Raw genomic sequence first — 12,452 nt, forward strand, 5'->3', positions numbered from 1 at the left:
TAAAGTGGAAAATAAGACAAAATATTGAAACTTAATAGAGAAAAAAAAAATAAGTGCGAAACCAGAAGGCAATCAGTAAAGCGCAAAAAGCCTCCGCCAACGCTGAACAATTCTCCTAGCAAAGAAGCTAGCAATGCTGTTTAGCAGCCCACCTGTAAGTCCCAGATGTCGGACATTCCCACCAGGACATGAATGTAGCATAATAGTTATGGATAAAAACCAATAATCGTATAATAAGGTAAATCCCAGATCCAGATCATTGCCAGAATCTAATCCACTGATCCTTGGGCCAAGGGATATCTGTCCAGCCAATTTAATTCCTCCCCCATCCATTTCTCTCAGTTTTGTTGTTGTTTAGTTGTATTTTACCTTCCTTTTCTCAGCCTCATGTTCCTGCACTCCAACCTCTGTGTCCAACGTTGTTTGTCTTTTCCGATCTGTCTCTCTTCTCATCATCGCTCTGTCTGTATCTGTTCTCTTTGTTCTGTCCAGGTGTGTCGTTTTCTGGCAGTTACAGTGACTACTTTGGGATGCACATCGATGAGGACGCCTTTGTCTATCTAATGATATCCAACCACATGCTTCACACCCTCTACCCCGGTTGCATCACCATCGCTGAGGTGACCAAACACGCGCACACACACACACACACACACACCTTTTCACAGTTTTCACCACTCTGCTGTTATTGAGGCAACCACTAATAGCAGATAAAAAATTGCATAAAATCTGACACATTCTGCAATAATAGTCATCTACTTCAGTGTAGGACAACCCAAATAGTTTCCTATCCAATTAGTCCAGTCTCTATAATTCAGTTCTAAATATAAGCCAAGTTGTCTCTTGGATCAAAAAGCATAGCAAGGCCTACGCCCTTTTAAACAGTTGCAGCCTAATTCTTGTGGCACTGTACAGGGAAGGCCTGATGATCAACGATCATCAGGGAAATGAGCACTACTGAGCTTTCTACTGTTCTACTGTTTTTGCTGTCTCTCTCCACTTTCTCTCCTGCTTCCTCACTCTAAGCTCTCTGAGAGTTCACTGAGCTGAGAGGAGGAGGAGAGAGAAGCAGGATAAGAGAGGCGTTAATCAAATACAGGTAATAATGGATAATTGAGACCCAGAGGTCTTGAAGCAGAGAAGGGATGTCCGCAAAGTCCCCCTGCTTTTCTGCTTTATCCCCAAAAGTTCTCACACTCAACCTAACACTCTCACCTCCAAAAGAACAAGGGCATGTTTTTTTTCCCTCCAACCTTTCAGGACGAAGAGCTAATCTCATCCATTATAGCTATTTTTTTCCTTTTATGGCGAGTTCCACGGCCATTTCTCTTCTCTCTTCTATTCTCCTCTCACATTTTTCCCACTTCCGATATATCTCTCCTTCCACATTATTAACATTATATAGAGATTCGCTCAGTTCAAAAGTAGAACAAAATGAAAATATATTGATAGAGAAGTGATTTCATTTTCTTTGTCTCCATCTTTGGCTTCATGTCCATCTCTTTCTCCATTTCTTCCATTTCTAGGATGTTTCTGGCATGCCAGGACTGTGTAAGCCCATCAGGGAGGGAGGAATGGGTTTTGACTACCGCCTGGCCATGGCTGTGCCTGACAAGTGGATCCAGGTGGGTGTGTGTGTGTGTGTGTGTGTGTGTCTGTGTGTGTGTGTGTGTGTGTGTGTGTGTGTGTGTGTGTGCTCGTGTATGTGTGTGTCTGTGAAAGAACAGTCAACACAAGAAGATAACTGCCTCCTTTCTGGAACCCACAGTTTAGTGGATCTATCAAAACCTTGAGCAGTAGAATGAATAAGGAACCACGGGAATGTAAAACATCTCTTATTCATCATCAGAAAATTATAACATTAATAATGATTTATTGTTATTATTAGTAGTGGTAGTAGTAGTAGAGGTGTTATTCCTGTGTATGTGTGTGTCCATTCCCCACCATTCATTGAATGTTGTTGTAGTGAAATTAGCAAAGGAAGAAGAAGAAGAAGCATGAGGCAGAGAATTACATTTTCTTTGTTTTCTCTTAAAAAAAACTTCTGTCCAGCATATCCTTTTAATGAGCGGCTATGAGTGTTGCTCTCCTTCCCATGGCCGTCTAGAGCCTGTTGAGAGGCGGTGGCACTTGAAAAACAGATAGGGCCATTAAGGTGCTTTCATGGTCTCCTCAACCATTATCTTTCTGATGCATATTCAGAGGCAGGTAGCGGCTACAGAATAGCTATGGCTGGGCTAATTCACTTAAGATAATTAACTGGAGTGGCTCTGTTGTGTGTCATTTCTGCTATCCCTCTTCCTCTCCATCCCTCCCTTTGCTGGCCAAACCCTCCAGAGGAACAATTAGGCTGGTGATCCATTGAGCAATACAGACGACATAACCACCCCCCCCCCCCACCCCACCCCCCTCCCCCCTCTGCTTCATTAGGAGAAATTGATGTTGTAGTTGCTTTTTAAATGTCTGAATGAAACTCTATGAGGTTACCATGGAGATAAAAGCTGTACCAGCAGCACATATAGCGTCTATATATGGTCTCTGATCATGAGAGCTGAGTGTGGTAGCATATACCATCGCTGTTTCACTCTTAGCTATGCAGCTGGCTGTATGTATGGCGTTGTTGTCCACTTTGTTATGTAGGCATGGTGCATAGTTTCTATTCTTTCACCCATCCATTCTCCTTCTTCCTCCTCTTTATCTGGGCTAATTCTGCCCCCTACTGGGTCTAGATGTTTTTTTATTTATTTATTTATTTACATTTTTTCCTTTTTTTTTTTTTTACAGCACAATAAGCAGCTGTTCAGTATAGCTTTCAATATGCAACCTTGTCTTTAACAAGAATTCATGTGCTCATCCATAGAGGTGGAGCTGCAGATTGTGCGCACATGATGTTAATAGTGTCCTTTCCTGTGTCAAGCGCAGTCAGGACGTAGCAGTTGTAGCCATCTGTCGGGACTTCACATGCGACGTGATTTCACAGGCTGCTTTTACGGCCTGAAATTATCCTAGCCTTCTCAGCCTGTCTTTATGAGACACACCAAGGACAACCAGCTAGTAAAGTGTAAAGTGTATGTGAATATATGCGTGTGTTTGTGAGGGGGAGATTGTGTGTGTGTATGTGAGAGAGAGAGAGAGAGAGAGAGAGAGAAAGAGAGAGAGAAAGAGAGAGGCCACCTTCTATTGGCCTGTAACAAAGGCTCCTGTTAAATCACCCAGCTGAATACTCATAAACACTGAAATGCATCATTTACAGAGGTGGGAGGGACACACTACCATTAATCCGTTCCAGCTACTTGAGTAGATTTTTCAAATATTTGTCCTCCTCTAAATAGCTGCGCTGGACTGTGGCAAGTGCTTACTCAAGTACATATTGAAATAAATTGTTTTACCATGAATATTTTTCGACAGCGAAATATTATGAATATTACGAATACGAATTCCATTCGTTTCAAAGTCCTTTCCAATCAGATTTTTCTTTTTTTCTGCACATTCTATTTGTCATCATTTTCTCCACTTATCTCTTCTCATGAGATCGAGATCTATCTTTCTTTTGGCACACAATTCTCCTTGCTGTGTTTCACAAGTCTAGCATAGTGATTTTTCATTGTTCATTAATTGTTTTACCTCAGGCCAAAAATATTAAGAATGAAAAACAGGGCACATGAAGTAACATACTACATTTAGTACTCTAAATTAGGGCTGGGCGATATGGTTGAAATCAATATCATGATAATCATAAGGAATTTTGTCAATATCAATATACATCACGACATGGTTCATGTATGTAAAATCATGTTAAATAATCAAATGAATGTTCATCTCATTGAACCGAATGGTAATGTTAGGTGTGATGTCAAACAAAACAGAAATATTCAAATAATATCCCTACCATACCTCGTTTTATGAGAGTTTTTAAGTAAAATTTGCTTGTCATCATCAATTTAGACAGCAGAAATGTGTGTCACGATATTAAAATATCTTCATATCATCACAATATGATTCCACTGAAAGACGATAAACGATATTATTGAATTATTGTCCAGCCCTACTCTAAATGCCTCAGTATACAAGAAGAAAAAGGAAGGAAGTGCTAAAAAGAAGAGAACTGTGGTTGGGTTTGGAGATCATCAGTGGGCTCTATCATCCATGTGTTGAAATCAGTTGCATTGGACACATTGGATATAGTTGGAATCCCAGTTCTGTGTATTCTGGCATTAGCTCTTTCATGGGATAGGATGTCTAGATTTTGACCCTCTGTGTTTTCACATATAGTGATCCTCCGTCCTTCACTACATGTTAAAACACACAGGATCACTTTATTTTCTTTTTTCTTTTTTTTTTAATGGAGAGTGGGCTCTCCTCTCAACTTTCGAATGTTGATTATTTATTGAGGCAGTGCAAAAGCAGTGAGAGACAGACTTACGGCCCTGCTCCACTACAGCCGTCAGCCATCGAATGAATGATTCCTTCACCAGCACTGAAAGATGCTCCACTGCTCGCGTTGCGTTCGTGTTGCGTTGCATCCGATGGCTTTGTCCTAGCTAAAAAATCACTGAGTGTCAATTCTCGATGGCTGAGGCATGCGTTCTCCCTCATTGAAATAAAGTTGAATTGATTGTTTTCTGGTGAATCCATTCAAAAGTCTCCGTGCTCAGTGGAGCAGGGAGAATGTCACGTTGGTGCAACGCTGATGGCGACGTGAAGCGACGCTGGTAGTGGAGCTCTAATGTAACGGACATGCAGGTGAGAAAGCTCTGGCACGACTCATTTCAGACATGTGACTCCAAAGGCAGGAACCACTTGACTGTCTCTGGGCACAAGGGTGCACTTTCAGCACACTTTCTCTTCTCTAAAATTAGAATGGATTGGAAGAAATTGGACAAAAAAAAAAACAACCAAAATGTGTGCCCTCTTCATTTTTACACAATAGTGATTCAAGGAGGATGATCTATTTTTCTTTTAAAACCCCAGGAGAATCAAGCTAGAATCCATAATGCCATCCATAATTGACAGAGGTATTCTGGAGCAGAGTACACCCTGTCTACACCCTAAAATCCCATTAAAAATTGAATTGAATTGAAGGGACCTGTCTGCTGATAGCTTCACTCTGATAGCAATGCCGCGTTCACATCATATCGGATTTACCATAAATACGAGCTGCCGACTGGGAAAAACTGTTCATGTCAGCCTCCTAGTGGTAATTACAGGTAGGACATGTGGGAATTTCTGTAGGCTCCGATATCTCCCACTTGGCATCACAAACTGCGGAAGCTTGTCAACACAGGTGGCAAACATGGCAACAAATCCATGTCAGCAATCCAAGGTAATAAAAATCAAAATTATCAGTTATATTCACACTAATACAATCAACAGTTAAATGCTTCCAAGTTGTAGCAACGAAGCGTCACCCCATTCTTCTGCTTATTCCTATATGATGTGAGCATAGCATATGGGACAAAGATTTCAGATTTCTATTGTGCAGCAGGGCCGGCCCAGATCAGGCCTGAGGCCAAAGTATTACCCAAAGTAACAGCTGGCCCCAATTGACTTTTTAATTGGGTTGAGTTAACTGTGGGGGAATGAGTTTTACACACCTGATTACATGTTTGATTACCTTGCACACCAAACAAATGAGAAAAGCACCAACCAAACTTTGGTGATATTTTTTTCTCTGCGACTGCCTCTATAATCTACTACAGGGACCGGCAACCATGTACCATGGAGGGACAAAAATATCCAGGTTTTCACTGATTAGCACCTTCAACAAGAGAGGGGGGGAACTAATCAGTGGAATCAGTGGGCATACTGTTGGGTGGGAATGAAAACCTGCATACTTTCGGCCCATCATGACACATGCCCATCCCTGAAACTACCATCCACAAAAAGATGTGACCACATGCAACATGAAAAATGTGCAGAAATGCAGAAAACCACATGGGGGTAAATCCTTTTTTACTGCATTGCATGTCTGGTAAATGTATGTTTATTTTAATTTATATGTTGCTACCTCACATGGGGACATCTTACTTGTTAATTATTACCTTTACAAAAATGCTTCCTGCTGTCTAACCGCAGCAGACGAGGACAGACTGATAGGAGCAGCTTCAGAAAGTGGTGGAAGGAAATGAAAGGTCTTTATCTTACTGTCACCTGACTGTCACAATCACACCTCACTCCTCAGTCAAGTCACACCTCAGACCTGACACCATCAACCTCCAAACACACACCCAAACACACTCACACACTGCTCATGTCACCCTATCTGAGACCATTTCAGTCCTGTCTGCACTGCGGACCCTCGCAGGTCAGAGTAAAACAATCCACAATCACAGTTGAAGCCAAACTTAACTCGCTTATCTGTAGCCTTGTAGCCTTCAGATCGTGCAGAATGTCAGTGGATCAGCTCTGCCAGTTCTTGTTGCAAGCCAACAATTTTGTGGGTGTCAGAGCTTAACCCTCCAACCCTCCCTGTAGATTTTTTTTTTTTAAAGTGTGAAAATAGCAGTCAATTTATATACAATTTAAGGGAGGACGATTCAATAATACAAGAGTATAGCCAATAAACACGGCCTCTTTGATCCAATACTAATCAACCGAATCTTCTGACTCTTCAGCTTGTCCTCTCCTGTTGTTTTCTCCCTGTCACTGCTGCCACTTGTTCCAAAGACAGATACGTCTAATTTCCTCTGCACTGTAGCTTACAGTTCTTCAAATACAGACAAATAACCTGATACAAAGTGGCACATTGTAATGCATGGGACCTTGCTGTTTTACTGACTGTGCGACAAGATGTGCATGAAATTTCCTCTAGTGAAATTGCCATGTAAACTTCTAACTGGGTTATTCTTACTCCAATTATGACCATACTCCAATTAAGACAATCAGATAAAGGCGTTTGCATGGCAGTTTCAATAGTCAGAGTATTGTCGTATTTGGCATACGGTTGAATTGATCAGGGTGCATGTAAACATACTATCAGCCAGTACAATCTATTTCTAAATCTAGACAAGACAAATTTGTTTTTTTTTCCTTTAGGATCAAAAAAGTAGAACGCCATACACTGCCTCTAGTGCTCCCACATTTACTTAATTATTATAAAACGTTTCGACCTGAGGTCTATCTGGAACAGTAAGAAACGGGTGTCCATTTCCGGAGTCAAATTCCTTGTATGTGTACATACTTGGCCAATAAAGCTGATTCTGATTCTGATTCTGATTTATAGTCAATCAACAGTGATCAATGACATCACTCCCTGACATAGAAAGTTCTTCATATGATTTGATACAAAGAAACAGATTACAATTCACACCATACAATCCCAGAATGTATCAGCATTATCCAGTGTAGCGGAGAAATCTTTATTTACTTATTCAGTATTAACCAACATCAACTTTCCATCTACTGAAAATATCATTTCCATGATAATATCCCCTTTTGGTCTTCTCATTTTATTACGTGATACTCTTTTCCCCTCAGTGATTTCTCCTGGCACCGCTTCTCTTTACTCTGTTTACCCAAAGTCTAGCCTACCAACTGTTCATTTCCCATCCCACCCTCTCTTTAGATTCTGAAAGAATGGAAAGACGAGCAATGGGACATGGGTAATATTGTCTACACCCTGACCAACAGGAGACAAGGAGAGGGCGTAATCTGCTATGCAGAGAGCCATGACCAGGTTGGTGCTTTACTGTGTCATTAATTCCTCCCTCTCCCTCTTCCACACACACACACACACACTCTCACTCAGAAAGCACTGCTTGTATCATCCTATCTCAGCCCATCCTTGCCAATAGCAGAGCTGGCATACAGCCATGGTACTGTGTTCTGGTAATACCCAACTAGCTAAAGTGCCAAAGGTGTTTCGACAGATTAGGATTATATTCAATAATGTAGTCATTTTTGTCAGAAGCCTATATTGCAGTAACTTCTAGAAGTCCTCAGTCCATAAACATCAGATTATTTATTTGCTAAGCTCGGCTGCTGGTGGATGCAATTAGCTTTGAAGTAAATAATAACTCAAATAACAAATTTCCTAATGACATAAATCGGCAACAGTTTAGTTGTAATGAATTGTGATGCATTACAAGGAGATTATAAACCCTTTAGAAGCATAGATAAACTTTTCTTACAAAATCATCAGAAAAACATCAGAAAATTAATTAAACTAATTTAATAACATGTCATTAATATAATTGATCCATAAAGAATTCCACTCCCTAATGTTTTTCTTTATGATAGATCTAGCTTGTGAAGAACATTTGAACATTTGAAACCGTCGTTTATCAAAAAAAATGAAGCACTTAGACATAGAAGCTGACAAATATTCGTCATTAAATGCTGGAAACTGTGGAACCCCGTCATGTGTATCTACAGGCCCTGGTGGGAGACAAGTCGCTGGCCTTCTGGCTGATGGATAAAGAGATGTACACCAACATGAGCTGTCTGATCCCGCTGACTCCTGTCATTGACCGGGGCCTTCAGCTCCACAAGATGATCCGACTCATCACGCACGCTCTAGGAGGGGAGGGCTACCTCAACTTCATGGGTGAGTCACTGTGTGTGTGTGTGTCTGAGGCCCGGTGGGTAAGTATTTATTTGTGCCTTTCTTTGTGTGACTACCTCCGCCTTTCATCACTTACCAAAGGACAGACTTAGCGGGCCTGTTTGGGTGGTTCTGCTTTGTGTTTCTGTGTCTGATCTGTCTGGCTCCCAGGAATGAAAAGGCTTTTTCAGGAATGTCCACTGAGGTCCCCCTTAAACACACAACACCTGAAAAACCTCTCTCTTTCTGTCTACTTGTTTCTCCTCTCTCTCTCTCTCTCTCTCTCTCTCTCTCTCTCTCTCTCATCCTGTTTTCTTGGTCTCTGTAAATATCTGTTCAGTCGGACTGTACTTCCTGACCTTGATAGTGAACTCTCCAGCACTGGCTGGGAATTAGAGGTAGCTGTAGAAAAAGAAAAAAAAAGAAAGAAAGAGAGAGACAAAGTTGAATCTCCCGAGTTGAATACTGAGCTGCACGCCAGGCTTAACCAGGGCAAGTGGAGAACGCATGCCACTGTTCAAAAATTCTCCTGACACATTCTCTGTAGTAATCCAACATGCATTTATTACACAAAGCACAACATTTAAAAATGGCATGAAAGAAATTTCCTTGTATGGAAAAACAGACTGCTGTGATCAGAATTAGTGCTCCACTTAACAATGCCAGTACTCACTGTTTGTGATAGATAACACTTGTTTCTCTCTAGTGAATGACAGGCAAAGTCCATGCTTGTCAACCATGCTTCACTGAAGGCGATACAGTAGCAATTATCAACATGACACCAACTTGAACCAGTACAGCAGCAGTTTTCTATTCATCTATGGCACTGTGCCAATGTGTTGCTACAGCAGTTGTTAATAGCAGTGTGCCAACGCGCTAATGTTGTCAAGTGAAATCACCTCAGATTGCAGTAGCTAGCCCACATGTAAATGTGTAAAGAAACGTTTCTGGTGAAACAGTGATGCAGTGTGACCACCTGCTTAGTGTTTAGCCCAGATGCAGCAGGGTCAAGTTAGAATGATTGGTGACATGTTGTCATAGATGGGAAAAGATAAGAATAAAAGCTTCACCCCGGCACTACCCAGAAGCCTTTTGGCTTCCCTGTGGTTCTGACCTGGAGAACAGAGGTGTGTGTGTGTGTGTGTGTGTGTGTGTGTGTGTGTGTGTGTGTGTGTGTGTGTGTACAGTATGTGTGTGTGTGTGTGTGTGTGTGCATTGCTCGACATTCCATCTTAGTGGCACGCATGGTGTACAAGTCATGGAAACACACAAACACAGACTTTAGCTGTGTTTGTGGGCAATCGCTCTATCAATCTAGAGCACATTGAAAACTAATGAACTTCCATCACTCTCCTATTTCACATTATGTCTTCATGCTGTAAGAAAAAGCAGTTATTCCAAGAACGTTGACACCATTTTTCTCAATTTTCATCAATTCACACATATTGCCACCATTTGTAATTTTCAATATTGTCTCCTCTCTCTGCAACTGAAAGATGTAAAGAAAAGAGGAACGCTGTAATCGCATGATGCTAAAGGAGCAAATTAATCTTAGAGTATTCTAGATTTTCTGTTCTCCATTTTCCTTTTTCTCCTGCATATGTGTGATTGAGAAAGAGTGATGCTAGCACAAAGTCGCCCAGCAAACTCCAAAGAGATTTAATGGCTGTGCCGTACGTGCAGGAGGCTCGGGAGAAATCCAACTTATAAAGTAACAGGTCAACGCTGTGGAAGTTGGGCACAATTATAAGGCAGTGTGCTTTGAATTTCTCCTCTCACAACTTTTCCTGACCCTGCTGCAGAAAGTACGATGGGTGTCAAGGAAGTTTCAGGGTAAAGAAAAAAGATTGCTATTTTTATACAGAACTCGTCTTTCTTTAATTGAAGTGGATAAGGAGACCATTTTGGTGTGTGTGTGTGCACACATAAACACATGCATTAGGCGGTCAGTGTTCTTTTGTATAGTTGTTAGTAGGTTAATGATTTTGCCTGTTTATACTTGTTTAGTCTTTTGTAGTTGGTTCTCTGCTTTCTTTCTCTGTTCCGTCTCTCGCTCTCTCTCTCTCTCTCTCTCTCTCTCTCTCTCTCTTTTTCTTTCTCTCTCTCTCTCTCTCTATCTCTCTCTTTCTCTCTCTCTCTCACACACACACACATGCATGCACACACACACACACACACACACACACACACACACACACACACACATACACACACACACACACACACAGCTGCCTATGAATCCCTGGAGACCAATTTGCTCCTGCAGCTGGCATACTGTAGGTGGTACAGGCCATGGGGCATTTACCCATTTACCAAAGTAATGAGGCTTACTACTATTCATGGGTCTCTTACTCCTCCTCCTTAAAAAAACTGAATGCCCCTCCATCTTCTCCCACACACAGGGAAGGAAAGTTTTTTTGTTGACTTAGGCTCAACTTTAGCTGAAGTGTGTCCTATAGCACCTGTCAACCTGGATTGTACTGCAGTTTATCCCTCTTATATCAGCATTCTAACTAGACTTTATTCAGTATTATGAGGTGTCATGATAATACAATCTCAATTCAAAATAGTTTCCCCACCCAGCACCTATACACATTGCTGTCTTTAATGTTAAAATTTCACTGCTCTTAAATGTGGACATCTGCTAACCTAAAATGTGAAGCACAATTGATTATCTTATTATTTTGTCTATAATCCATCTCATAATTTGTCTTTTCTTGTCTGTATGTACTTGTTTTTGGTCAAGTAAAACTGGAATTGATGCTTATAGACTCTGAACATATGGAAGCAAGAAGTGTAGCATCTTCTCTAGCAACTGGGCAGAAAATGAGGAACAGTTCATCAACCAAGGCCATTATGGGGCATGTGCAATAGGGCTGTAGTGATCCTGCGTTTGGCACAAGCACACCTGTATGGAACAAAACAACACCCTCATAAAAGAGGTAGTGCAGCAAATGCATCACCAGGAGGAACGTGTGCCAGTAAGTACTTTCTCAAGCTAAGTAGGGGCAATGGATGAGCTGTGAAAGTGCAGAGAAGAAGCGGTTTGTTGCAGCTGGAAAGAACTTTGTAAGATGGACTCTTTACGTGTTAGGAGAGAGAATCCTATGCATCAAATTAGCTTTATACGTGAATGTGGACAAGTCAGGGAGAATTTATTAATGAGTAGGCGTATGTTGAGGCAGCTAAAGCAGGCTAGGGATTGGGAAATGCATGCAGACATAGGCGAGCAGCTTGCAGTCCTGCCAGAGATAGTCAGCAGCAGATCTGAATGTGCATTATGGCCCAACACTCAGCCGTCTGTTTACTTGGTGGAGCTCACTGTGCAATGGGAAGACACGGCAGATGAGGCCTGATTTCGCTCTGTGGACGCTGGGTGCTGTGGATTTGTAGCCATATTTCTACCAGTTTACTCAGAGAGAAAGAGATTTGTGGTCAGGGCCAGAAAGGCAGCTTCAGAAACAGACAACAAAAGAGCAACCAGTAGCTCTGGCTGAAAGGAAAGGACACCAGCTGGAGTCTAAAATATGGAAATCCATCTCATCACTAAGATAGCAGTTTACATGGTGGCATAGTCACAGAGGCAGGTAGACATATACAATGCTCTCAGCTCCTGGCTAGTATGATTGTTTTATACAGTTAAGCTTACTGTTTTATAATAGAAACAGTAACCCCCCCCCTTCTATCATCCCCTAACATCAAAGCTAGGTTCCTACATAGGCGCTCACCCTAAGTAGCACAAGGGATGGTTACATCAGATTTCATGTATTGGTGATTGGTCATCTGTATGCTTCCTCTCCTCCCTCTGTACATGTTTCGAAAATGTCTGGATGTGAAATTTAACCAGCATAAATTTCCCTCCACAAAGCAAAGTTCAAGTTAGAGCTGTGGGACTAAAAGTTCTCTTTTT

At 41.5% G+C, this 12,452-nt stretch overlaps 1 protein-coding gene across 1 annotated transcript in view; it reads left to right on the forward strand.

Annotated features, from left to right (window-relative positions):
• The window catches only part of LOC139648035 (1,4-alpha-glucan-branching enzyme-like), a gene marked incomplete at its 5' end in the record, with an annotated part of 60,721 nt that overhangs the window by 23,514 nt on the left and 24,755 nt on the right, over positions 1-12,452 (forward strand). Inside the window, 4 exons of the mRNA XM_071524080.1 lie at positions 493-620; positions 1,527-1,625; positions 7,565-7,675; positions 8,374-8,545. Coding sequence (XP_071380181.1) covers positions 493-620; positions 1,527-1,625; positions 7,565-7,675; positions 8,374-8,545 — 510 coding nt within the window. The remainder of the gene's footprint in view (positions 1-492; positions 621-1,526; positions 1,626-7,564; positions 7,676-8,373; positions 8,546-12,452) is intronic.

Source organism: Centroberyx affinis, unplaced genomic scaffold (assembly GCF_046629955.1).
Source record: "Centroberyx affinis isolate AG114_WGS23_722 - 3 ecotype Tasmania unplaced genomic scaffold, CSIRO-AGI_Caff_v1 ptg001145l_1, whole genome shotgun sequence".
NCBI lineage: Eukaryota > Metazoa > Chordata > Actinopteri > Beryciformes > Berycidae > Centroberyx > Centroberyx affinis.